Source organism: Ovis canadensis, chromosome 5 (genome assembly GCF_042477335.2).
Source record: "Ovis canadensis isolate MfBH-ARS-UI-01 breed Bighorn chromosome 5, ARS-UI_OviCan_v2, whole genome shotgun sequence".
Taxonomy (NCBI): domain Eukaryota; kingdom Metazoa; phylum Chordata; class Mammalia; order Artiodactyla; family Bovidae; genus Ovis; species Ovis canadensis.
In genome coordinates, this window is record NC_091249.1 from 15,611,357 (window position 1) to 15,636,415 (window position 25,059).

A 25,059-nucleotide genomic window follows, 5' to 3' on the forward strand; every position below is an offset into this window, starting at 1 on the left:
AAGATTGAGGGCAGAAGGAGAAGGGGACAACAGAGGATGAGATGGTTGGATGGCATCACCGACTTGATGGACATGGGTATGGGTGGACTCCGGGAGTTGGTGATGGACAGGGAGGCCTGGCGTGCTGCGGTTCATGGGGTCACAAAGAGTCGGACACCACTGAGCAACCAAATTGAACTGAACAGAAAAGTCTCCAAAACACTTAGAAATTAAACAACATGTTTCTAAGTAATTTGTAGGTAAGTTAAGAGGGGAAATCTGAAGAGAAATTAGGAAATATTTTTTGCTGAATGAGAATGAAAATATCAAAATTTGTGGGATATGCCTAAAAGAATTGATAGCATTAAATTCTCACATTAGAAGGGAAGAAAGCCTTACATCAATAATTAAAACGTTCACCTTAAGAAACTAGACAAAGAAGAACAAGATAGAACCAAAGCAAACAGAGGGAAGGGAATATTAGAAATGTAGAAATCAGTGACATTAAAAATAGACTGTGCCCACGGGGAACACTCAACATAGTAAAGCCATCAGTTCTCCCCGAATGAATCTACAGATTTGCTACAGTTCCAATCAAAATCCCAGCAGGATTTGTTGTAGGTATAGACAAGGTCATTCTGAAATGTATATGAAAAGGCAAAGGAACTAGAATAGTTTAAAGCACCGAAATATGAGTAGTAAAAAACCAAGAATCTATTTATGACAATGCATGCCTGTAAAGAAGCTCCACTGATTACCAAACGTTACTAATGAAATGCTGTTTGGCTTTGAGTTGTTCAGGGTGACACAGAGGAGATCTAAGTCAGGAAGATAGTTCTGTTTTTGGCTCTAGGAAGAATCTGAGACTCACCTCAGTCTGCCAGGCATGGTGGCTTGTGGTCTGTAGTCCCTCCTTCCACTACCGAGGACTGGGAATCCTCCAAATTGGGAGTCAGAGCTTGGACCTGTAATGCAAGTGTTCCCTCTCTGGGCCTCAACTTCTCCACCTCCTGGTCCACCTGTATTCTCACCTGGCACTTTGAGACTCAGAGGTAAATTCCCAGCCTCTACATGGGACCTCTGTGGCCCAGAAAGATGGAGGAATCTAGAGGTGCACAAACATCCTGATTTTCAGAAAGAAAGCAGGAGCTGTGGGCAGGAAGCCAGGTTGCTGTTGACACTGGGCAGTCCTCACGCCCCTGTGCAGACCAGAGCTAGACAAGGTCAGGTACCTTCCCACTCCAGTCCCACCAATTCAGTGAGAAAATGAGGCCCAGAGGAGGGAAGCATTCCATCCCAGGCTACACCATATATCAGTGGCCAAAATAGGACCAGGATCTAATAGTCATCCATCCACTTACTCATTTTTTCATTTTAGATGTGTCTGGGGGTATAGTCACTGCTATGGTTTTTCCATTAGTCATGTATGGATGTAGAGTTGGACCATAAAGAAGGTTGAGTGCCGAAGAAGTCATGCTTTCGAACTGTGGTGCTGGAGAAGACTCTTGAGAGTCCCTTGGACTGCAAGGAGATCCAGCCAATCAATCCTAGAGGAAATCAACCCTGAACATTCATTGGAAGGACTGATGCTGAAGCTGAAGCTCCAATAATTTGACCACCTGATGTGAAGAGTTGAGTCATTGAAAAGGACTCTGATGCTGGGAAAGATTGAAGGCAGGAGGAGAAGGGGGAGACAGAGGAAGAGATGGTTGGATGGCATCACTGACTCAATGGACATGAGTTTGAGAAAACTCCTGGAGATAGTGAAGGATAGGGAAGCCTGGCATGCTGCAGTCCACAGGGTCACAAAGAGTCAGGCATGACTTCGTGACTGAACAGCAACAACCATGTGCCTAAGCACAGTTCAGGCACTGGGGATGATGCAGTGGACATGAAAGACTGTTCCAGGGTTCTTGATCTTATAGGGAAGCAGAGAAGAAGTAAGTAAATAAACAGACATGAGAATTTCGGTAGGTATCAAAGACTGTGAGAAAATAATCCTGGTGATGAAATGTCTAAGGCCTCCAAAGCACAGACCTATGCTGTGATCTGAGATGATCCAGTGTGCATTTCTCCTTTACTTTCACACTCACAGCTTTTCTGACACCAGTTGGGTGTCCTACAATTCGGGTTTGTTTCCTAAGCACTCTTTCTCAAGAAGCTACTGGAGGATGAGCTCCATCAAAATGAGGAAATAAATGAGAAAAGAAGACATGAGCCACAGAAAGCAGGAGACCCAACACAAGAGAAATGATGAGGGAATCCTTTGGAGGATGGTGAAAACTGTTCCAGGATAGTGGAATTTGGACCATGACCCAAGTCAGACCATGACCCAAGACGCCTCCACTCACCTCCTCCAGCAGCCTCTGCCCAATGAGGGCAGTGCTGCTGTTTCCTTGCATGGCCAGAGTGTGCTTTCCCTCCGATTTTAAGACTAAGAAGTATGCTGCTTGGGGTAGACGCACAAGATGCTATAAAGCAAAGCAAGGGAACAATTCACATGAAAACTAGGATGGTTTTTGCCTAAAGGTTAGGGAGTAACCTGATTTATCAGGGAAAGTGCATAGGGATTTAATGGTACTGGAAATTGTCTTTTTCTTAGCCTGGGTAGAAGTCCACAGATGTTCACTCTTATTGTTATAATAATAAAAGTAATTCTTATTTAAATTGTAGATGCGTTTGAAGAATCTTTTGTGTTTAAGAGGAAAGAGTATCAGGAGAACATCTCTGTGGTGGTCTCCAAGCATGGCCCTATGTTTACTCTGGTTGGATAACCTGGGTGGGTCCCTTGCTCAGGGATGGGATGAGGGAGCTACTGGAGGAGGTGAGTGGAGGAGTCTTGGGTCACGGTCTGACTTCCTGAGGTGACAAGACCCTTTCTGGGGAACTTGCAAGTGAGGCCGTGACCAAGCCTTGGGAGACACAGGGCTCTCCGCAGTGTCTCAGCCTGGCAAGACTGAGGTGTCAGGCAGGCACTGGACATGCAGCAGAAGTTTGAGCAGTGAGAGGGGGCTGCTCTGTCGCTTCTATTCACTTTCATTCCCCAGTACCCTTTTTACCCCCTACTAGCCCCACCCCTCCCTAACCAGGTTCTAGCCAGTGGGGATAAGTGGTTCCTGGAAGTAAGGAAGCATGGCGGTTAGAAGGGTAAAACAAAAGCACTTCACTGTAGTTTGGGAGAGCAACTGGCCAATGTAGTTTGATTCCCTAATAAGGACTGGTGTCTTTCAGCCCAATTATGTCCCTTCTAGAAGTATGTCCTCAGGAAACAGTCAAAGTTATAGACTAAGAGTAAGGAACTGACCAGGTGGATTATGGAGCAAGAGAGAGACCAACTTTCCCTTTTTGAAAGGCTCCGTTTTTACTTACTGACCTGTGGTAAGTATTGGTGCTGTCAACCTGCACTCCACAGACTGCCTGCAAGCTGAGGCCTGGGATTTCAGAAACCCTAGCTCCCCAAGATACGGAAGCAGCAGGCTCTGTCAGCAAGTTGAGGGCCGTATGGAACACAAAAGCAACCCACGCCAGTCCTCTCCTCACAGTCAAGTATGTTGGCTGGCCTCCCAAAGGTAAGGCCAGGTGCATTCCCATGCTGGGTAAGTGCAACCTCTGGGCTCAGGTCTGGGGGAGACTCAAGCACCCTCACAGTATCCCTTCAAACAGTAGAGAACAGGAAGGAGCCCTTCATGAGACCCAAACTGAAAAGAGATGAGTATCGCAGCTCCAGGCTTTGTTTAGGGAGGGAGGGAAGGAGGACCACAGAGTTTGTTGGGCCTTGGACAAGATGCTGCCATAGCTCAGAGCAGCCAAGTGTGAGATGGCATAGTCCAGGCCCCTACCTCAGTTGGACCCTTACCTCCTGTGAGGTTCCAGTGAGGGTAGGGGAAGGGCTTGGCCATATGCTGCAACCTCTTCTTGAGCTGAGTCCTTTAGGGGCTGCTCAGGGGGTTTCCTGCCAGCTGGAGGCTGGGCCATGCTGAAATTCCCAGTAATCAGGTTGCCATCCTCAAGCTCTCAGCCTCTGAGCATAGCTCCCCTGCTAAATCTCTGAGCTCTGTCTGTCTTCCACTCAGCATTTGCCAATCTCCTTCCCAGGGCCAGGGGTAGGAGCTGGGTCCGGAGTCTGGAATCTGGGTAATAGTTACTAGCTGGTAACCTTGTCCACTCTACTTTACCTTGTAGGGCCCAGATTTGCTCACCTATGGAAGTGGACGGTCATTCCCATATGGTCATTTTAAGGATTAAGTGACATGTGAGAACAAAAGACACGTAAAGCCTGATGTAGAATCTGTTTCTTCTTGAAGTGAAACCCCTGAGGGTCAGAACCTGTCTGGATCAGATGGGGCAAGTACTTGATCCAGGACCCTTGAAACAGCCCCAAGTTTAGCTCCCCTTCCCCTAGGACACAGACTTTCCCTGTTCCTTCCCAATCAGTCCCAATCCCAGAGATGCCCACTTGACTCTCTCAATCATACCATGGGCCAGCAGAGGCTCCAGATGCCCTACCTGGGGAGCAGGTCCTGCCTGGACCCTGTGAGAAAAGCTTGGAATTTAGAGCTCTTCTTAGAGCTTCAGATAGCCATGCACAGAGGGAAGTAAAACTGAAATATGGGCCCGAAGAGGCCATCTAGATGGGTTTCTCTTTCTTTCTTTCTTTTACAGTTATTTTTAATTGGAGAACTGCGTTACAATGTTGTGTTGCTTTCTGCTGTACATCAGTGTGAATCAGCTATAAGTATACATATATCTCCTCCCTGTTGAGCCTCCCTCCCACCCACCCCCATGGGCGGCAAGAGCTCATAGCAGGGGAAGAGGAGGCCTGGGGCTTTCAGAATACACACAGATTCAGGGACTGTGTGGCCCCAAACCCTCCCAAAAAGCTGCGAGGGGATCAGGAGCATCATCCTACAAGCCTCATCTCTGTCCCAGAGCACACGTGGCCTTGACGGAGTAATGGAACAATATAAGATGCTTGTTCCCACTAGTGTTTTTGTTGGAGTTTTTTCCATGGTTGGTTTCTGGAAAATCCAAGACTATTAGAATTAATGAAGTATAAAAATCCATATACAAAACCTACTAGCAATACTCAATTAAAGATATAATGGGGGGACATCAGGGAAGATAGTGGCGTAGAAAGTACCAGGATTCCATCCCCATCTATATGACAGTAAAGCTAACATAATCCGTCTAATGTAATTATTTTCACACTCTGGAGTCTATTTAAAGGCTTGCAACTAGAAGAGGAAGACTTAAACAGTGAGTCTTAATTAATTTTGGTCAGTTTCAGGTCTGAATATGCTAACAATATCCTCCGCCCTTCAGCCTCATGGCAGGCAGCCATGCCTATGGTGAGCAGTTTGTCCATGGTTTATGGGAGCCAGGGTGGGCAATAAAGCCCTTGTTCTCCAAATATTGGGGGCCTGAACTTTTATACTTATTGCTTCTGATTGTGGAGGCACAGATCCAGAAGCAAGCCAACTTAAACAATCCCAACTAGCTGAACAGGCTTCAGGGAATATAAGAGCCCGAGTCTGGTTACCCCCTCTCTTCTTTTTTATTGTATTCCTCTTTTGGGAACCAGACATTCAAGGATTAGGACTTTTTATTTGTTACTTAATAAGCAGCCACATGTAGGGGAGAATTTTTAAAGTTACTGTACATGCCTGTAGAAAGGTGCAGGTTCAAAAATATCCAGAATTTTAGATCTTAATCTTACACATTAGGCTGATCCCAACACAAAGGCACCTTGCAGAAATTGAAAACAACAACAACAAAAAAAAACAGGAAACCCCGGGGAAATCTGATTTCCAGATTTCAGTTACTACATTGCAAGACTCAAACATCCAGTTTTCAACAACAAATTAAAAAATCTTAAGGCATACAAAGAAATGGACCATTGGAAGGAGAAAAAAAAAACTAACACAAACCATCCCTGAGAAAGACCAGATGATAGACTAATTCGACAAAGATGAGGTGACCAGTTAAGAAAACTATTCAGAAACAAAATAGAAATATCAATAAAGAGATGGAAAACATAAGAAAGAACCAAAAGAAATTTTGGAGCAGAAAAGTATAGTACCTGAAATAAAAAATTCACTAGATACATTCCAAAGCAGATTTGAGCAGATAGAAAAATCAGTGTACTTGAAGATAGGATGATTGAGATTACTGAGTCTTAAGAACTAAAGGAACTAAAGGGAAAATACTGAAGAAAAGTGAACAGAGCTGAAGGGGCCTGGGGAACACAAATAAGCAAGCATACACAGTGTGAGGCTCCCAGAAAGAGAGAGAAAGAGAGAGAAAGGAGCATAGAGATTATTGGAGGAAATGATGGTTGAAAACTCCCCAAATTTGATGAAAAACATGATTATAAATGTTCAAGAAGTTCAATAACCTCCAAGTGAAATACACTCAAAGAGACACACGATGAGACACATTGTAACCAAATAGTGAAAGATAAGAAACAGAACATTGAAAGCAATGGGAGAAGCCAATTGCCACGTACAGGAGACCCTCAACAAGATTATTTTCAGATTTCTCATCAGAAACCTTGAATGCCAGAAAGCAGTGGGTTGATATAGTCCAAGTTCTGACAGTAAAAACATTGCCAACCAAGAATTCAATACATAGCACAAGTATCCATCAGAAACTAGAAAAAGAAGAGCAATCTAAACCCAAATATAGCAGAATGAAAGCACTTATGAAGATCAGAAACTAAGTAAATAAAATGTGGAATAGAAAACAATTATAGAAAATCAATGAAACCTAAGGTTGTCTCTTCAAAAAGATTAACAGAAATGGCAAGCATTTAACTAGATTGACAATAAAAAAGGAAACTACTCAATTACTAAAGTTAGAAGTGAAAGTGGGGACATTACTTCCAATTCTACAGAAATAAAAAAGGCGTATTAGAAAGTACAGTAAACAATTGTATGAGAACAAATTGGATAACCTCAATGAAATGTACAAATTCCTAGAAACACAAAACCTATCAAGAATGAATCACAAAGAAAATCTAAATAACCCAGAGAGGTGATATGTGGAGGGAGGTGGGAGGGGGATTCAGGACTGGGAACTCATGTACACCCGTGGTGGATTCATGTCAATGTATGGCAAAACCAATACAGTATTGTAAAAAGAAAAAAAATATTAATAAATTAATAAATAAATAATAAAGAATGAATCACAAAGAAAATCTAAATAAACCTATAATTAGTAAGGAGATTGAATCAGTAATCAAAATCCTCCTGACAAAGAAAAGCCCTGGAGCTGATGGTTTCACTGATGATTTCTACCAAACATTTAAAGAAGCATTAACACCAATCCTTCTCAAACTTTTCTTAAAAAGGGGAGAGAACACTTTCTCATTCTATGAGAGCAGTGTTTTTCTGATGTGAAAGCGAGACAAAGACACTGCAGAAAAAGAAAACTTTAGACCAGTACTTCTCATGAACACTGATGCAAAAATCCTCTACAACATACTATCAAATTGAATTCAGCAGCATATTAGAAGGACCCAATGGGATTTATTCTTAGAATTAAAAGGTGACTCTCCCTGGTGGAGCAGAGGTTAAAGCGTCTGTCTGCAATGTGGGAGACCTGGGTTCTATCCCTGGGTCGAGAAGATCCCCTGGAGAAGGAAATGGCAACCCACTCAAGTATCCTTGCCTGGAGAATCCCGTGGACGGAGGAGCTTGGTGGGCTAGAGTCCACGGGTCGCAAAGAGTCAGACACGACTGAGCGACTTCACTTCACTTTCACAACATATTAAAGTCAGTTAATGTAATACATTGCATTAAGAGAAAGAAGGAAAACAATCATTTTGATTGATGCAGAAAAATAATTTGACCACATCCAGTATCCTTTAATGATAAAAACACTCAACAAACTAGGAATAGAAGGAAAGTACCTCTACAATAATAAAAGCCACTCATGAAAAACCCAGTTAACATTATACTCACTGATCAGGAACAAGACAAGGATACCAATTTTTGCCAATTCTTTTCAACATGTTGTTGGTGGTGTTCACTGGCAAAATCATGTCCAAATCTGGGATCCCATGGACTGAGGAACACCAGGCTTCTCTGTCCTTCACTTTCTCCAGGAGTTTGTTCAACCGCATGGCCATTGAGTTGAAGTCATCCAACCATCTCATCCCCTGTTTTTCCCTTCTCCTCCTGTCCTCAGTCTTTCCCAGGACCAGGTTTTTTTCCAGTGAGTCAGTTCTTTGCATCAGGTAGCCAAAGTATTGGAGCTTCAGCATCAGCATCAATCCTTCCAATGAACATTCAGGGTTGATTTCCTTTAGGATTGACTGGTTTGATCTCCTTGCAGTCCAAGGGACTCTCAAGAGTCCTCCAGCACCACAGTTCGAAAGTAAGACTTCTTTGGTGCTCAACCTTCTTTATGGTCCAACTCTCACATCCATACAAGACTACTGGAAAAACCATAGCTTTAATTGTATTCAATATAGCTTTAACTCTGTTCAACATTGTGCAAGAATTTCTAGCCATCAACATAGCTTTAAATCTGTTCAACATATTGCAAGAATTTCTAGCCAGAGCAAGTAAAAGAAATAAAGGCAACTAAATTAGAAAGAAGTAAAATTCAGTTCAGTTCAGTTCAGTCGCTCAGTCGTGTCCGACTCTTTGTGACCCCATGAATCACAGCACGCCAGGCCTCCCTGTCCATCACCAACTCCCAGAGTTCACTCAGTCTCATGTCCATCGAGTCAGTGATGCCATCCAGCCATCTCATCCTCTGTCGTCCCCTTCTCCTCCTGCCCCCAATCCTTCCCAGCATCAGAGTCTTTTTCAATGAGTCAACTCTTCGCATGAGGTGGCCAAAGTGCTGGAGTTTCAGCTTTAGCATCATTCCTTCCAAGGAAATCCCAGGGATGATCTCCTTCAGAATGGACTGGTTGGATCTCCTTGCAGTCCAAGGGACTCTAAGAGTCTTCTCCAACACCACAGTTCAAAAGCGTCAATTCTTTGGCACTCAGCCTTCTTCACAGTCCAACTCTAACATCCATACATGACCACAGGAAAAACCATAGCCTTGACTAGATGGACCTTTGTTGGCAAAGTAATGTCTCTGCTTTTGAATATACTATCTAGGTTGGTCATAACTTTTCTTCCAAGGAGTAAGTGACTTTTAATTTCATGGCTGCAGTCACCATCTGCAGTGATTTTGGAGCCCAAAAAATATAAAGCTGTTTGCAAATGAATGACCTTATATGTAGAAAACCCTAAAGATGGCACACCAAAACAAAAAAAATCTGTTAGAACTAATTAACAAATTCAGCCAAGTAACAGGATACAAAATCAACCCCAGAGAATTAGTTGTGTATCTATACACTAACAATGAATAATCCAAAAAGGAAATTAAGAGAAAAGCTCCATTTACAATATCATCAAAAAGAATAAGCTCAGAAACTTATATTGAGAAATCAAATCCATTTAGCCCAGGAGGCAAAACACTTATACCCTGAAACCACAAAACTTTACTAAAAGAAATGGCACCAACAAATGGAGACGACCTGTGTCATGGATTGGAAGACTTAATGTTATTAAGATGTTAACACTATCCAAAGCAATCTGCAGATTTAATGCAACCTGTATCAAAATTACAATTGTGTTTTTTGCAGAAATAGAATACTATCTAAGATTTATTTGGCATCTTAAAGAACCCTGAATAGCCAAAACAATCTTAAAATAGAAAAACAAAGTTGTAGGAGTTGTACCTCCTGATTTCAGAATTTACTACAGAGTAATCAAAACAGTATGGTATTGTTGTAAAGACAAACACATGAACCAATGGAATAGAATAGATAGCCCAGAAATAAATGACAGTGTATAGTCAAACTATTTTTGACAAGAATGCCAAAACCAATCAATGGGCAAAGAACAATCCTTTCCCAAACGATGCTGCGAAAACTGGATATCCACATGTCAAATAATAAAGTTGGACCGTTTTCTAACACCATGTGCAAAAATTAGTGCAAAATGAATAAAAGACCTAAACATAAGAGCAGAAACTATAGAGCTCTTAGAAGAAACACTCGGGAAAAACTTCATGACCTTGCATTTGGCAATGATTTCCTATATATGACATCAAAGGCACAGGGAACAAAAGAGAAAAATAGATGAATTGGACTTCACCCAAATGAAAAACTGTGGTGCATCAGAGAACACTGTCGTCAGAGTGAAAAGGCAACCCACATAAAAGAGGAAAATATTTGTAAAACACAAAACTAGTGAGGCATTAATATCTGGAATATATAAAGAACTCTTCAAACTCAACAACAACAAAAAAAGCTTAATACAAAAATTAGCCAAGAACTTGGACATTTCTCCAAGGAAGATGTATATGAATGGCCAATAGGTACATGAAAATGTGTTTAACATCACTGATCATTAGGGAAATAAAAATCAAAACCATGATAAGATGGCATTTTATACCCTAATGGTGGCTACTATCAAAACTAAAGAAAATTGATATTAGCATGGACGTGGAGAAATTGGAACCCTTTTATTTTACATTGCTGGTAGGAATGTAAAATGGACAGCTGCTGTGGAAAGCAGAGTGACAAAGGAGGGAGCCACCCAAATATCCATTGATGGATGAGGTGACGGTGAGAGCGAGGGTAATAAAGAAAATATAGTACAAACATACAGGGGAGTAATTATAAATATCCAGCCATAAAGAAAGGGAATTCTGACACATGCTACAACATGAATGAACCTTGACGACCTCACGCTAAGTGAAGTAAGTCAGTCCCAATAGGACAAATACTGCTGGGCAGCATGGGTGGTGTAGTGGGGAGCGTAGCTGCCTTCCAGGAAGACAAACACTAGGTGATTCCATTTATACAGGTAGCTAGGATAGTCAAGTTCTTAGAGAAGAAAGTGGAACGGTGCTGACCAAGACCTGGAGGGAGTGGAGAATGGGGAGTTATTGCTTGATGGACATAGAGGTTTATTTGGAGAAGATGGAAATTTTCTAGAAATGGATAGTGGTGATGATTGAGCAACTAAATGGTTAATGCCACTGAAGTGTACACTTCAGAATAGTTAATTGGGGGGGGGGAAGGACCCACCTGCCAGTGCAGGACGCAGAAGAGACATGGGTTTGACCCCTGGGTCGGGAAGACTCCCTGGAGGAGGGCATGGCAACCCACTCCAGGATTCTTGCCTGGAGAATCCCATGGACAGAGGAGGCTGGCAGGCTATAGTTGGGGTTGCAGAGAGTCAGACATGAAGTGACTTAGCACCCAGGCACACCAGTGACACCACTGGACCTGGACTTCTCTTCTGGGACGCTTTTAGATTACTACATTGCAGAGAAAAAGGAAGTAGATTAGGGGTTGTTTGATGACCACCAGCTTGTGGCTGATTGCCTAGTAACTGCTAAGGGGATGAGGGTTTCTTTTCTGAGAGTGACAGAAGTATTCTAAAATTAGCTTGTGGTGAAGGTTGGGCAACTGTGTGAATATACTAAAACACTGAATTGTTCACTGAGTGAGTGGACTCTATGGTATGTGAATGATATTTTAGGAAAATTGTTTTAAAAAGCAAAAAAAAAAAGTTAAAATGGCAAATTTTACATTAAGCAAATAACTGTATGCTTAACAATTTTTGAAAAAGATATAATGGAAGAGAGGGAAGAAAGATTGGAATTCAAATATGTAAATGTGTAAATGTCTCCTACACAGGAAAGCAAAGGCAGAAGTGACTCTGATTTGAAGTTGTGACCCACCACAAGGATAATCGCCAGCAGCTATTGATAGCTGGTTTCAGGAGCACCAGCCACAAAGCCAGGGTAGCGGGCCATTAGGTCACAGCCAGCTTGGACAAGCTGGAGAAGCACAGAAGTACTGTCAACAAGGCCTTCGGGCACAGATCTCCATTGGCATTTGGAACTGCTACTCACATTGTGTCCTAGGCCCTTGCAGGTGGTGAGTGCCCGTGGGGAGGGCTGAGCCTGGTGGTCCTTTCTTCTCCGTGCCCGGTACTGTGCTGAGCGCTTTGTGTAGTTACTCTCACCGGCTCCTCTGCATAAACGGAAGAGGAGAGATTCTCTTCCTGTTCTCAGTGCGCAAGGGCGCTCTTCAGGGCCACTTTCTAGGAGTGTTCTCTCCCTCTGTCCCCTTGGTCAGGCCAGACCCAGTGCCCACTCAGGAAAGGATGCCTGAGAGAGCATCTCTTCTCCTGTCCCCTGGACGCGCTGCACCGGCCAGCTGCACGTGTTTCTTCCATGGGTTCTTCAGAGTTCCATTTACGGCAGCCTTTTTATGCCAACGAGCGGTGCTGGGGGTGGGAGCAGCAGAATGGGCCTTGTAGACTGTCCACCCAGAAGCCAGAGATGTCATTTCTAATTAGGATTTGGAACAGGTTCCAGGGAGAAGATCCCAGGTGTGTGGCAGGAGAAAGCAAACCTTGCTGGCCTCAGAAGGGTTCTGTTAATATTTAGTGGGACTGGCCTCCAGTTTGGGCTTTGCATGAGGGGCAGAGGCGGCACCCACCCCAGAGCTGACCAGCATACCCCACTGAGCACTGGCGGCCCCCATGTGTCCACACGTGCAGCCGCTTGCCCACTGAGGGACAGGAGACAATTTTGTGAAATGTTTCGTTTCATCAGCTGAAAACTGGACATTTACAACTCTGCTGGAAAGGGGCAATAAAGCTGGGGCTGCCCCGGCTGCTGTCTCCACTGGTTCCCACACCCCCAGTCCCTATTCCCCCATACCATGTGCCCTTAGGACAGCCCTCTGTGGGGCTCCTTCTGGTACCCAACCTCAGCTTGGACTCTCCAAGTCCTTCTGTGTCTACTTTCAGGGCAGGTCACCCAGAGGACAGAAGAAGTCAGAAACAGGCTGGGGCCAGGATCTGCCAGGGGGGTATCCGGGGTAAGGTGAGCAGGGTGATGGGGAGATGAATCCCTGGAAGGCCCCTGGAGTGAGCCTGCAGGACTCCACAGTTAAGACTGTGGGGGCAACTTGAATGTCACATGGGGGATGGTTAATTAGTCACAGGCTTGGCCAGGACTTGTTTCCACATCTGCCCCAAAGGCTTCATTCAGGAAGACTGGTCAACAGGGATATATGTAGTGCTGTCCACTGCACTCTCATGGATGGACCCCTGCTGCAGGCTGGGCCCTTGACCTAGTACTGGATCAGAAGACATGCCTGTTCTGGCCCCACCTGAAGGAGGTCTGGCTGGAAGCTTCTCTTCGCACCGGGTGCTGGCTGCACCCCAAGCACTCCGCAGTGCTGACAAGGAAGAGACTTCTGATGTCCACCAGAAGGCAGGCCCAGCCTTGATGGGGTCGCTGCAGGGAAGCTTTCAGCCATGGCCAGAGAGAATGGAGGATTGAAGATGATGGGAAAGCCTTCCTGGAGGGGGAGACAGCTGGACAGGTCAGTGGGTTCTCATCGCAAAGACCTGGAAGGCCAAGCTGTGGAGGCCGCACCTAGAGAAGCTCAAACACACCCATATTATGGAGCAGTCCACAGAGCAGCTTCAGGCACAGCAGGATCCAGGCCTCAGCCTCTGAACTCAGGAACTTGCTTTCCTGGCTCCTTGAGGAACAAGATGGTCCCAACAGTGCCATCGCATCAGCTCAGGGACCTAGGGGAAAGAGCTTTCAAGTAGCACACAAGTTCTAGGACTGCATCCGCACCCTCTAGTTAGCATCAGGTCCACCTCTGATTCATTCTTGTGGCCAACAGCATGGCAAATATGCTGATTGTCTAAGCCTGGTCTAAAACAACCTTCGCTGTAAGACTCGACACTGGAAGCAGTCAATCCCTAAATGGCCAGGACTGATAATGAAACAGAGATGGCTCCTGGGGGATGCAGGGGCTTGGGGAGCTGCCATCCCTGGCAGACCTCCCAGGAAGTGATCACTGGGCTTGAGTGGGCACAGAAGTGCCTATGGGAGGCAGGGCCTGCCCAGCCAGGTATCCTGGGGGACCAGCAGATCCAACTGCCACCTTGCCATTGCAGGTGGGCATGCCCCAGACACTCAACGTATCCGACATGGTCACCCCGGGCAGCCTCTGCCCACCCCCCACCGAGCTCACGGAGGGCGAGCAGGCTGGGCAGCCCCTCCTGGGTGGAGCTCCGTCTTCAGCCTCCTTGGACACCCTGATCCAACACCTGGTGCCTACTGCCGACTACTACCCTGAGGTGGGTGATCCACCCAGTGGGGAGGAGGGGTAGCAAAATGGGCTCTGTCCCACCATGCCTGGGGGAGACAGCAGAGCTGGGGCTGGCTGGGACTGGGGGTGCAGGGGCTGGGAGGAGGCACATCCTCCCGGGCCTTGTGAGCACCTGCTGCCTTTCTCCTGTGCCCCCCCAGAAAGCCTACATCTTCACTTTCCTGCTGAGCTCGCGCCTCTTCATCGAGCCCCAGGAGCTCCTGGCCCGGGTCTGCCACATGTGCATTGAGCAGCAGCAGCTGGACAAGCCGGTGCTCGACAAGGTGAGAGGCAGGGCAGGGCAGCGGGCCTCCGAGCGTGCTGTTCCCCCCACCACCCCCCGACATGCCCTGTGAATCAATATCCTATTCACCCGCCAGGGGGTTCTGACGTGTCTGGAGCCCAGAGCCAGAAGGGCAGAGTCAGAATCTTTAACCCCAGGGCTGTTTCCCAGGGTCTTAGGGGAGCCCCTGGGTGCACACAGCCCAGAACTGGGCCTCCAGAGGACCACGAGGAGACCATCTGTGGCCGGGGGTGGTCTTGCAGTGCCTGCTGCCCTGCCTGCCCCCCACATCTTCTGTTCCATCGTTTCTTCTCCCGCTGGCCCGCTGATGGCTCAGCACCCCACGTCCTTTCCTCTGTCCCTCACTGTATTCCATAAGCCGCAACTGAGTCAGCAGGGTTCCACTGTCCAGCGACAGAAACCTGGTTTCAACTGACCTAAGGCCGAGGGACTTCACTGGCTCACATGACTGTAGTCTCAAGCTACTGCTGGCTCCAGGGCCTCAGACATCAGTGGTCTTTCTCCCTAAGACCCCTTGCTTTGTTTTCCTCTGGGCCAGTCTCTCTCTTGCTAAGGCGAGTTCTCTGCCTGGTGACAGGTGGCCTCCGCGGGTCCAGGGTCCTGGCCTACCCTTCTCAATCCTATGGAAGGAGGATTCCAATAAAGATCCTGATCTCACTGGCTTAGCTTAGGCAGCATGCCCCTCTGTGGGCCAGTGCCATGCCCTGACTGGCCAACACTGATCTGGCATGTTCCTGAAGCCCTGGGGGAGGGCCAGCTGAAAATGAGGGAGAGAGGGGCCCCACAGGCAAACTGAGATCCCGTCACCACAGAAAGGGAGATAGAAGGACTGGCGGTTATGAGTAGGAGATGACCCCCATTCCAAACATGTGTCTGCCCCCTCTGCTCTCCGTGGTCAGCCCCCAAGCCCGCCTGTCTCCTGGGACAGAGGAAGGAGAGGCCCACCTGCTCCCAGCCATCGCTGCTGCCCTCGGGCAGCCCACATGCACAGTGAGTGGCTGAGGCAGGGGCCGCTGTGACCCCCCCACCTCCCAAGCAGCCCTCACCAAATGCAGACGACCCTTCGTTTGCCTTGCAGGCCCAGGTCCGGAAGTTTGGCCCCAAACTGCTCCAGTTGTTGGCCGAGTGGACAGAGACATTTCCACGGGACTTCCAGGAGGAGTCAACCATCAGTCACCTGAAGGACGTGGTGGGCCGCATCGCCCCCTGTGACGAGGTGGGCGAGCCAGGCCAGAGTCCTTTCAACCTGTCTCCACCCTCACACTTGGGACCTGAGCCTATTCCCAGGCTGGCCTCTGGGCCCTCATCTCCCTACCCATACCCTGGGGCCCCTCTGAAATCAGCCCTTCCTGCCCCATCAGAGAATCGGGCACCGGCAGAGCTGGCAGGGAAATCAGGCCTCTAGGTCTAGACCTGGGCTCTTGAGCTCTCTCCTATCCTGGTCTCATCAGATGGCAAGATATGGGCTCTTACAGCTGCCTGGTCAGGCCAGTGACCCAGCACACTGGCTTGGCAGAAGCCTCTTCCCCAGTAGCTTGGGAGGCAGCCCGTGTAATGGGCGTCAGGTGCCTCTGCACCCCATACCTTGCCCTGTTCTCCCAGCTCCATTACTCTGGGGAAGGCACTTAAGTGAGAAAGAGGAACAAAACTCCTACCTCCCAGGACTGGGGTGAGAACTCAGAGGGGAGAGCATGTCGCTTGTCTTAGGAGGACACCGAATGTGGCAAGCTGATAGCCCCACAGTGGGTCTGAACCCAGAGCCGCAGGAGCCAAAGGAAACTGCTAAAGCAGGCTGAGCAACAGGAAGCTGCAAAGTCCAAGGCCTAATGAGGCTCACAAAGGGAGGCCCTGCCCTGGAGCCGATTCAGAGACAGAGCTGTTCTGAGAGCTTGATCAGATGGAGGTCATCTCCGCCTCTGCATCCCTTGACCCATCTGGGGACTGAGTATGACACCTGGCTTAGGTGCAGCAGGAAACGTTCAGGGAAGGCTCGATGACTGGATGGATTAGGAGAAGGAAGCAGGAAGGGGAAGCGCCGACTGGTTTGCTACATAGTTGGCTACTTTGATGGGTGAGTGGAGGTGGGAAAAGAGATGTCTGGGCAGTTGGGTAGGCAGGGAGATTAACAGGATAAGTGGCTGTGGAAGACTGATGGAAAGACATGAAGGAAAAAGGCGGAAATGATAACTAGTGAGTGGGTAGATGGATGAACAGATGGATGGGAGGGTGGGTGGATGGACAGGTGGGTGGGTGTGTGTGTGGGTGTGGATGGGTGGGTGAGAACATGGATGGGAAGGTGGGTGGGGGGGTGGGTGGACAGGTGGATGGGTGTGTGTGTGGGTGTGGATGGGTGGGTGAGAACATGGATGGGAAGGTGGGTGGCGGGGTGGGTGGACAGGTGGGTGGGTGTGTGTGTGGGTGTGGATGGGTGGGTGAGAACATGGATGGGAAGGTGGGTGGGGGGGTGGGTGGATGGATGAGTGGGTAGATGGATGAGGACAAATGTTGGGACGGAGGGAGGAAGGCTAGATGAATGAATTGATGGATCTGTGGGTGACTTTCTAAAAGGGGAGGTGGGCATCACAGATGGATGGAAAATAGATGGGTACAGAGACGGTAGATGGATGGATGGAGTAGAGGGTTTGTAGAGGGATGAGAGCCCAGTCGTCTGCTTTATCTCCGCTCCCCCACCCCCCAGACAGTAGGCCTTCAAGCAGTGTGAAGTCTAAGCCATTGACAAAATGGATTATCTGCCCTTGTCAGGCCTGCCTCTCCATTGGCAGAGCCATTTCAGAGGCAGACCCTGCCATTCTGGCCACAGGCTTTGGGACAGGTCTAAGTCCTGGGCTTGTTTTTTTGCGAAGCATCGCCTCCTCACTACGCCCTCAAGAATCTGCTGGGAAATCTTTTCTAACCACCGAGTGGATGAAAATAAGACACAGCCAAGACCTGTGAATGGGCTGTCAAAAGCAGTCATCCACCAGGTGTGGATTTCAGAGCTAACTCATTTAGAGTTGGCTAAGTAATATGGAGAAGGCAGTGGCACCCCACTCCAGTACTCTTGCCTGGAAAATCCCATGGACAGAGGAGCCTGGTGGGCTGCAGTCCATGGGGTCACACAGAGTCGGACACGACTGAGTGACTTCACTTTCACTTTTCACTTTCATGCATTGGAGAAGGAAATGGCAACCCACTCCAGTGTTCTTGCCTGCAGAATCCCAGGGATGGAGGAGCCTGGTGGGCTTCTGTCTATGGGGTCGCACAGAGTCGGACACGACTGAAGCGACTTAGCAGCAGCAGCAGCAGCAGCAAATAAGTAATAAGTAACTCATTTAGAGAATTTCTCATCCCTTCCTGTGGAATCCAGTTAGGTATGCTAAGTGATGTAAACCAGAGCTGAGATTCCCTAGTCCCCATGCCACCCAGCCAGGCGTAGGCCAGGGATGCCCCATCTGTCTTTGTGAGTCCCACATTGCCCCTCTGCAGAAAGCACTTACTCCCAGGGGATGTGCGGTAGACGTTGCTTCCCTTTCCTGATGCTTCAGGCAGCCTGCAGGCAGCTCCCTTCCCAGTACAGGCACAGTCTTAGCTGAGAAAGGAATTGGTGAGCTCTGAACCAAACTGATAAGTCAGGACCCACGGGACTCAGAACCTGAGGTCAGGGTCAGACCTTCTGAGCCCACAGCTGTGTGACCTTGGGCGAGGTGCTTCCCCTCTCCAAATTTCAGTTTCTTCATCAGTCAAATGGAGATTATAACTGTTCCCACTACACAAGTCTGAGGCAGAGTCCGCGCAGTCACCTGCGCTTGTATTTCAGCACTTGGTAAACGTGAGCTATGATGAGGAACAAATTCTCTCCAAAACCCAGGCACATGGGGATTATTTTTAACTTTCATGAAACTTTGTTATGGAACTTTTCACACATACACAAATATAGATAGTAGTGACCATGAAGTCCTGTGTGCTCATCGCCTAGATTCATCAGTTATCAACATTTGGCCAAACTCGTTCCTTCTCTCCTTTCACACACTTCCCCCTCCCTCCAAATGTTGGTTGGTTTGTTTGTTTTTTTAATCATAGACATTATATATTTTGCTCCAAAACCATTTCGGAACCCTCTCGTAAAAGATTTCTTACCCAGAGATGATAGGATCAAACGATACGAAGTGTTGCGCACAAAACCAGTGTTTCCAGAACGTGTGTGTCTTGGGGTTGCCTAACCTCTCTGGGCCCGAAATTATTTTCTGTAAGAGGGAAGATGATAATCCCTCCCTCACAGGACAGTGAGGAAAACAGCGCTGTTCAGGAATGTGAAGGAGGTAGGACAGGTGAGTGGGGAGCCAGGCTTCCGCGTCAAAGTGGCTGTGCAAGGTGACGCCTTTCTTTTCCTACCTGACGCCCTGCCATCTCCTGGAAGCCTCACGTCCTCCCTGTGCTCCCCACCACCTCTCAGTAGCCGGGGACAAGGGGCTGGAGGGGCTCTGCGGAGGCCCTGTCCGTGCCTGTGGAGTCTGAGCTGCTCCATCTTCGGGTCCCCCTCTGCTGGGCAGGAGACCCTGCCTTAGACGGTGGCTCCCGTGCCCCCCACCCCCCAGAGGTTGGCCCAGCCATTTCACTTCAAGAAACCCAGCAGTTTCACCTTCTGGTGATGCCGAAGCTGAAAGAGACGGGGGGCCCCCAGGGAGGCCTAGAGGGTCAGATACCTGCTGAGAGAGACAGGGCAGGAACAGCAGTCCCCTGGCCACACGCACTGGGCCCCTCAGGAGACTGGACAGGCAGCCCTCTCGGCCACCAGCCTTGCTCTCCAACTCACACGGCTGTCTGCCGGCTCCCCGGGGCCACGGGTGGCGGCCAGGGACTTAGCAAGCTGGCGATGGGTGCAGAGCTCCTGCCTGTGCTGCTGGACATCGGCCACGGGCTCGCTCAGGAGGGAGCTTTCAGGAACTTTAGAAAATAAGGGTCTTTACTTGACTGGATGGAAACCGACCCTAATCACAAAACACTGGGTCCAGGAGAACTTGGAAGTACCTGGAGAGCGCTGCCCCTCACCCAGGCCGTCCTGTGACGGCGACCTCCACGCTGATAGCCGGCTCTGCACGCAGCGGGCAGCACTGTGAGAACTGAGAAGGACAGAGAAAACAGTCCGGCCCCTGTCCTCCGCCAGTGGGGGAGCTGAGCCGGCAGGGCGGCCCCATGCTCCAGAGGCAGGCCACGACAGCGACAGGAACACCTGGGCTTTCTCGGGGGTAGGTCCCTGGGCCTGCCTGCATTCACCAAGATCACACAGCCTGCATCCACAAGGTGGAGAGATCACTGAGCAAACGAGACAAGGTCAAAGAGAAGGTCAAATACTCTCCCCACATTCAGATTCACCAAAAAAAAAAACAACAACCCAACAGATCAGCTTGAGGTTAACAGCACTAGAACACTTTTAAATGAATTAGCACACGGTCAGTGGCGATTTGGAGTGGATATGGGTTCTATAGAAACAAGTCCTGCTACATCATTTGCAGTTTTAAAAATAGGGGCAGTGCACTGCGGGGGGCACGCCGCAGAAAGAGAGAGGCAGTGGAACTTCCCTCAGCAAAGCAGAGGGGTCCCGAGGAGAGGTGAGCCTGCTGTCCGCCAACCTGGCCCCTCTGGGAGCGAGAGACAACCAGACAAGACAGGCGTTCCGTCTGAGCACTTCCGCTTTATTGCCACAAACTCTTGGGTTATATAGGCAAGCAAGAGGGTTCTGCGAGGGACCGCCCATAGTTGCACCAATCACGTTAAAGGTCAAATTATAATATGCCATAGTTACACCAATCACATTAAAGGTCAAGTTATAATATGCCATAGTTACACCAGTCACGTTAAAGGTCAAATTATAAAATGCATATAAGGTCAAGGCGTCATGAGCTTAACAGGAGTCTACGGTAATCACGCACTGTCCACGTGTACGGAAGTCAAGAGAGCCAATCAAAGACTTTAACATAGGCCACGCCCCTATCTCTTCCGCCAGACGCCATCTTGGCTTCCAACCGCTAAAAGCTAGCCCCCTTTTTTTAAGGTTTCCCACGTAGGGCCCCACAGTGCGCCGCTCTATCAAACTGTAGCCACAGACGCACTTCATGCTTGACTCCGGTAGGCTCTGCAGTCTGCCTTGGAGAGGCTGACTGACGACAAGCAGGTGGAGGCCAGGTTTATCCAGTCCACTAATGTGTGTGGGCCCCTCCTGTTCATTCCGGGTACCAGCAAAGAGAGACCCAGCGTGGCCTTCATGGAGCTGGTACTCCAGTGAGAGGCTTGGGCAAGGACTGTGAAGGAAGGGGACGGAGCTCGGAGGAAGAAGGCTACAGGTCCTGCCTTGCCTGCGGGGCAGGAGAGACCGCGGGTCAGAGGGGCGGGCAGGTGGTCTGTGTCTGGAGCATGGAGAAGAGGAGCGAGGGCTACGTAGAGGCCACTAAGCGCGGCCAGAGCTGACCTCAGGACCCCTGAGCCACGCCGGGCTTTTGCCTTTGCGGTAGTTTAGGGAAGGAGGGTGCGGTGGTGAGGTGTGTGTTTGGAACAGAACGCTCTTGCAGCAGGGTGGAGTAGACAGAGGCTGGCGGGAATGCACGGGGCCCACTGAGGTGGCTGCTCTTGCAGGGAAACAACCACGGCCTACGCCACACACACTGTGGTGGAAGACACGGAAATGGAGGCAAGCAAAATCAAGAGGGCTGCTGATGGTCTAGAGCGGCCTGGGGGAGAAGGTGGCTTGAGGATGGCCCCGAGCCGGGAGCCTGAGACAGGCAGCAGGTGGGGCAGCCCTGCGGGGGCAGCGTGGCTTTTGATGGCATGCGTCTGGTCCGGGTGGCCTTGCCCACCTGGCGCTGGAGATCAGAGGAGAGCACAGTCCACACACTGCCCACACTAAACGACGCTGGAGGTGAGCCAGAAAACCCAGGAGTGAAGCACAGAGCATGATCAAGAGAGGAGGAGATGAGGCAGGAGGAACCCGGCGTGCAACCACAGGGCAGACCAGCAAGCCGGCAGACAGCCCAAGGCAGCAGAGCTGGGGAGCTGAGGCCGCCGCCGCCTGAGAAACGAGCCCCTGGCTCTCATGCCAGGAGGTCCTCGGTGACAGCGAGAGTCAGCCTGGTGATGACGGTGGAGTCAGGTGGGGTGGTGGAGGGCTGAGTGGGAGATGCGGGAGCTCGACAGCCAGCGTAGGCGCCTCCAGACTGAGCAGCAGAGAGACACGAGGGGCGGATGGAGGTGCAGGGGCTCACTGCTGACTGATGTGTGTCGCTGGGGCTGACTCTGGCGGGACCTCCCTCGCTGTCTTCCTGGCACTCAGACGAAAACCTGGGAGGCATGTGTGCTAAGCATACTCTGCGATACAGCCCTGACAGCCCAGCTGGTAAAGAGTCCGCCTGCAATGCAGGAGACCCTGGTGCAGTTCCTGGGCTGGGGAGATCCGCTGAAGAAGGGATAGGCCACCCTCTCCAGTATTCTTGGGCTTCCCTTGTGGCTCAGCTGGTAAAGAATCCGCCTGCAGTGTGGGAGACCTGGCTTCGATCCCTCAGTTGGGAAGATCCCCTGGAGGAGGGAACGAGTACCCACTCCAGTGTTCTGGCCTGGAGAATCCCGTGGTCTGTATAGTCCATGGGGGTCACAAAGAGTTGGACACAACTGAGCAACTTTCACTTTCAAGCTGCGGGGGCGGTGTTCCTCCCACCGGCAACAAAGGGAAGTCAGACCTCAGCTCACCCACACACTGGCTGCCTTCTCGGTCTCTCCCTCACGACTCTGGGAGTCAGGGTCAGTGTTAGGGTTTGGGTTCAGGAGCAGGCTCCCTGTGTCCTGAGGGCTCTACCAAAGCTGTCCTGGCCACTCCGCAGAGAAGCACGTTCATAAAGTGTGGGGACACCATCTCCATCGCCAGAGCATTCGGCACCAACAGGGGTGGCCCTCAGTGCTCCACCGAGCCCCGTCAGAGGCTTAAGGAACTACTGAGGTCCCCAGGCAAGCCCTGCACCCTGTTGCCCACCTGCAAAATGCCTCTGGGATCTTGTGTATGAAGAACATGCATTTTTCCTATTGGAAATTACCTGGCGGTGCTAACTAGCCACCACCTTCTCCTGAGGCCTCTGGGACCAGGCCCCACTGGAAACCCCACCTGCCTGCCTGACACCTTTTTGCTGCCAGGAGTCCAGACCCCAGATGCCCACTGCTGCTCCCAGGCCAGCTTCCGGCTCGAGGGGGTTGAATCCACCTCTGGGGGAGCCATTTGCCGACAGGCTGGGGGCCCTGTTCTGTGGGTTATCGACAGCCCTTTGGGAAGGTGAAGACATCTTGCTTCATAAACCCAGCTGGTCTGATGTGCCTTCCTTGGAAATAGGGGTCTCTGAGGGGCAATAATTGGTTTCGCTGAGGGGTGGGAGGGTGGTCCCTGCACCAAGCCCAGGGCATCTGAGCTGCATGGCGAGGGGCCCTGTTGCTACAGTAAATGGTTATCAAGTGTCCACTGCATGCCCAGAGCTGTAACACAGGTCACCTCAGATTCTCTGCTCTCCAAGCTATCACTGCAGGGCAGTAAACAACCTCAGTCATCTCCTGCAGTGGTCCCACAAGGAAGTCACGTAGGGTGAGCTGGAGAAGAGTGCCCAGGGCAGGGGATGGACAGCAAGGCTGGGCAAGGAAGGCCTCTCTAAGCTAGGCCTGGGAGACAGGCAGGGACACCTAGTAAAGCCAAGCAAAAGGCTAGCATCCAGGGAAGGGCCCGTCCCACGCCTCCCTTCCTCCACTCCCTGGCAGTGCCCGCCCCACCTAGACGACTCGGGCAGCTTTGCACCCCAGTCATCCTCCCCGAGGTGTGCTGTACTAGGCTTCCACTGGCGATCCTGCAGCCTTTGCCCCAGCCAGCCTTGCCTGTGAGCCCCAACCAACCTGTCCTGAGTTGGGTCCTGAGACAGGTGGGTACACCTAGGAGTAGCCCATCCATGTCACCTGGGAAGCCTTTCTGTCTTAGACATTGCTATGTAAAGGCAGGTTTCCCGCCCTGAGCACCATCTCTATCCCACTCCAGGCGTACAGAAAGAGGATGCATCAGCTCCTGCAGGCTCTGCACCAGAAACTGGCAGCTCTGGGCCAGGGACCGGAAAGCCTGCTGGGCACCGACAAGCCCGTCTCCTACAGGACCAAGCCTCCAGCCTCCATCCACAGGGCGCTCCTTGGCATCTGCAGTGACCCCTACGTGCTGGCTCAGCAGCTGACGCACGTGGAGCTGGTGAGCAGGCCTGGGCCACCCTCCACCCAGACCCAGAGCCTGGAGTGCTGAGCGTAGCCAGCCACCCCTCCCCCATCTTGTCCCGCACCTCGTCTCAGCCTAACCTGGGGTCTGAGCCCATCCCTTCAGGGCCACCCCGGCGTCTGCAGAGGGCCCTGACTCTGGAGCAGCCTCTCCCCATGCCTGGGGAGAGGAACAGAAGGGCTGCAGGTACCAACCTTGCCTAACTTTGACCTCTGGCCCGAGTCCAGGCCTCAGACAGAGGAACGAGGTTGAGATCTGGCTCTGACACCACCAGATGTGTAATCAGCCCCGCAGCTAGCACCTTCCCCACCCAGGTCTCAGTTTCCCCCATCCAGGACTCACACAGCCACTGCACCCACCCCAGCTTTCCAGAGAGGCGCAAACAGCCTTTATGGTCAAGACGCACACTCACTGTCTCGTTACACCTTCCCACCACCTGGCCAGGCAGTGTTGTTGTTCTCTTCACAAATGAGGGAGCTAAAGCCCAGAGGTTTAGTGTAAGCGATTTGCCACAAGTCAAGCAGCAGGAGGGACAGAGCCAGGATCCTTTTCTGACCCAGACCCCATGCTCTTGGCCCCCGGGCCCACCCAGGTCATGGATGACCCAGTTTTGAGCCTGGTTTCCTAGGTATCTCACTCCACAAGCACTCCCTGTGGAGACACTGACCCTGCCCCCGTGAAAAGCAGCAGCCCCTGGGCAGAGGAAGGGAGGGGCTGACATCTTCAGGATGGTGCTGAGCTCTGTGACAACCCGGAACAGGGCTGTGGAGCCCCCGTGAGAAGGGCGGTGGGCCCATGCCGGGCGCCCAATGGACACCCCTTTCTCCTTTTGCTGACTCCTCTCTTTCTGGTGCAGGAACAGCTGCGGCACATTGGACCTGAGGAGTTTGTCCAGGCTTTTGTGAACAAGGACCCTCTGGCCAGCACAAAGGTAGAAGGCCCGTGGACGGACTGTCCAGGCAGGGACCCCTACCCACGAGTCCCTCCGTGGGATTCCCAGAGCACCAGCTCAGCCAGCTCCAGAGGGGCCCGGAACAGAGCAGATGGGCTTGGCGGGGACGTGCCCATTCCACCCACGCCCTAGCCTGAGGTGGGCACATCCCAGCAGCCCTGAGTCCCAGGGAAGCCTGGGAGGGCCAGACAAGCCTGCCGGGGTCAGCCACCCAGCAAGGGTCGAGGGCACTCCATGATCCTAAGCCCTGGGTGGGTCAGAGCGGGGAGGTTCACACCCAGGCCACTACAAGACCCCGTGTGCCCTCCCAGTGTGTTGTGGTGGGCGCCGATGCCCTCTAGTGG

At 50.3% G+C, this 25,059-nt stretch overlaps 1 protein-coding gene across 6 annotated transcripts in view; it reads left to right on the forward strand.

Moving 5' to 3' along the window:
• Window positions 1-25,059, forward strand: part of RASGEF1C (RasGEF domain family member 1C) — a 101,023-nt gene that overhangs the window by 50,777 nt on the left and 25,187 nt on the right. For 3 of the 6 annotated variants that reach the window (XM_069590384.1, XM_069590385.1, XM_069590382.1), the window contains exons 2-8: window positions 3,392-3,548; window positions 11,693-11,935; window positions 13,986-14,168; window positions 14,341-14,463; window positions 15,562-15,699; window positions 23,539-23,739; window positions 24,620-24,694. In XM_069590384.1, the coding sequence (XP_069446485.1) occupies window positions 13,992-14,168; window positions 14,341-14,463; window positions 15,562-15,699; window positions 23,539-23,739; window positions 24,620-24,694 (714 nt within the window). In that variant the 5' untranslated portion in view covers window positions 3,392-3,548; window positions 11,693-11,935; window positions 13,986-13,991. The remainder of the gene's footprint in view (window positions 1-3,391; window positions 3,549-11,692; window positions 11,936-13,985; window positions 14,169-14,340; window positions 14,464-15,561; window positions 15,700-23,538; window positions 23,740-24,619; window positions 24,695-25,059) is intronic. The other 3 variants (XM_069590386.1, XM_069590383.1, XM_069590387.1) reach the window with 2 other exon arrangements.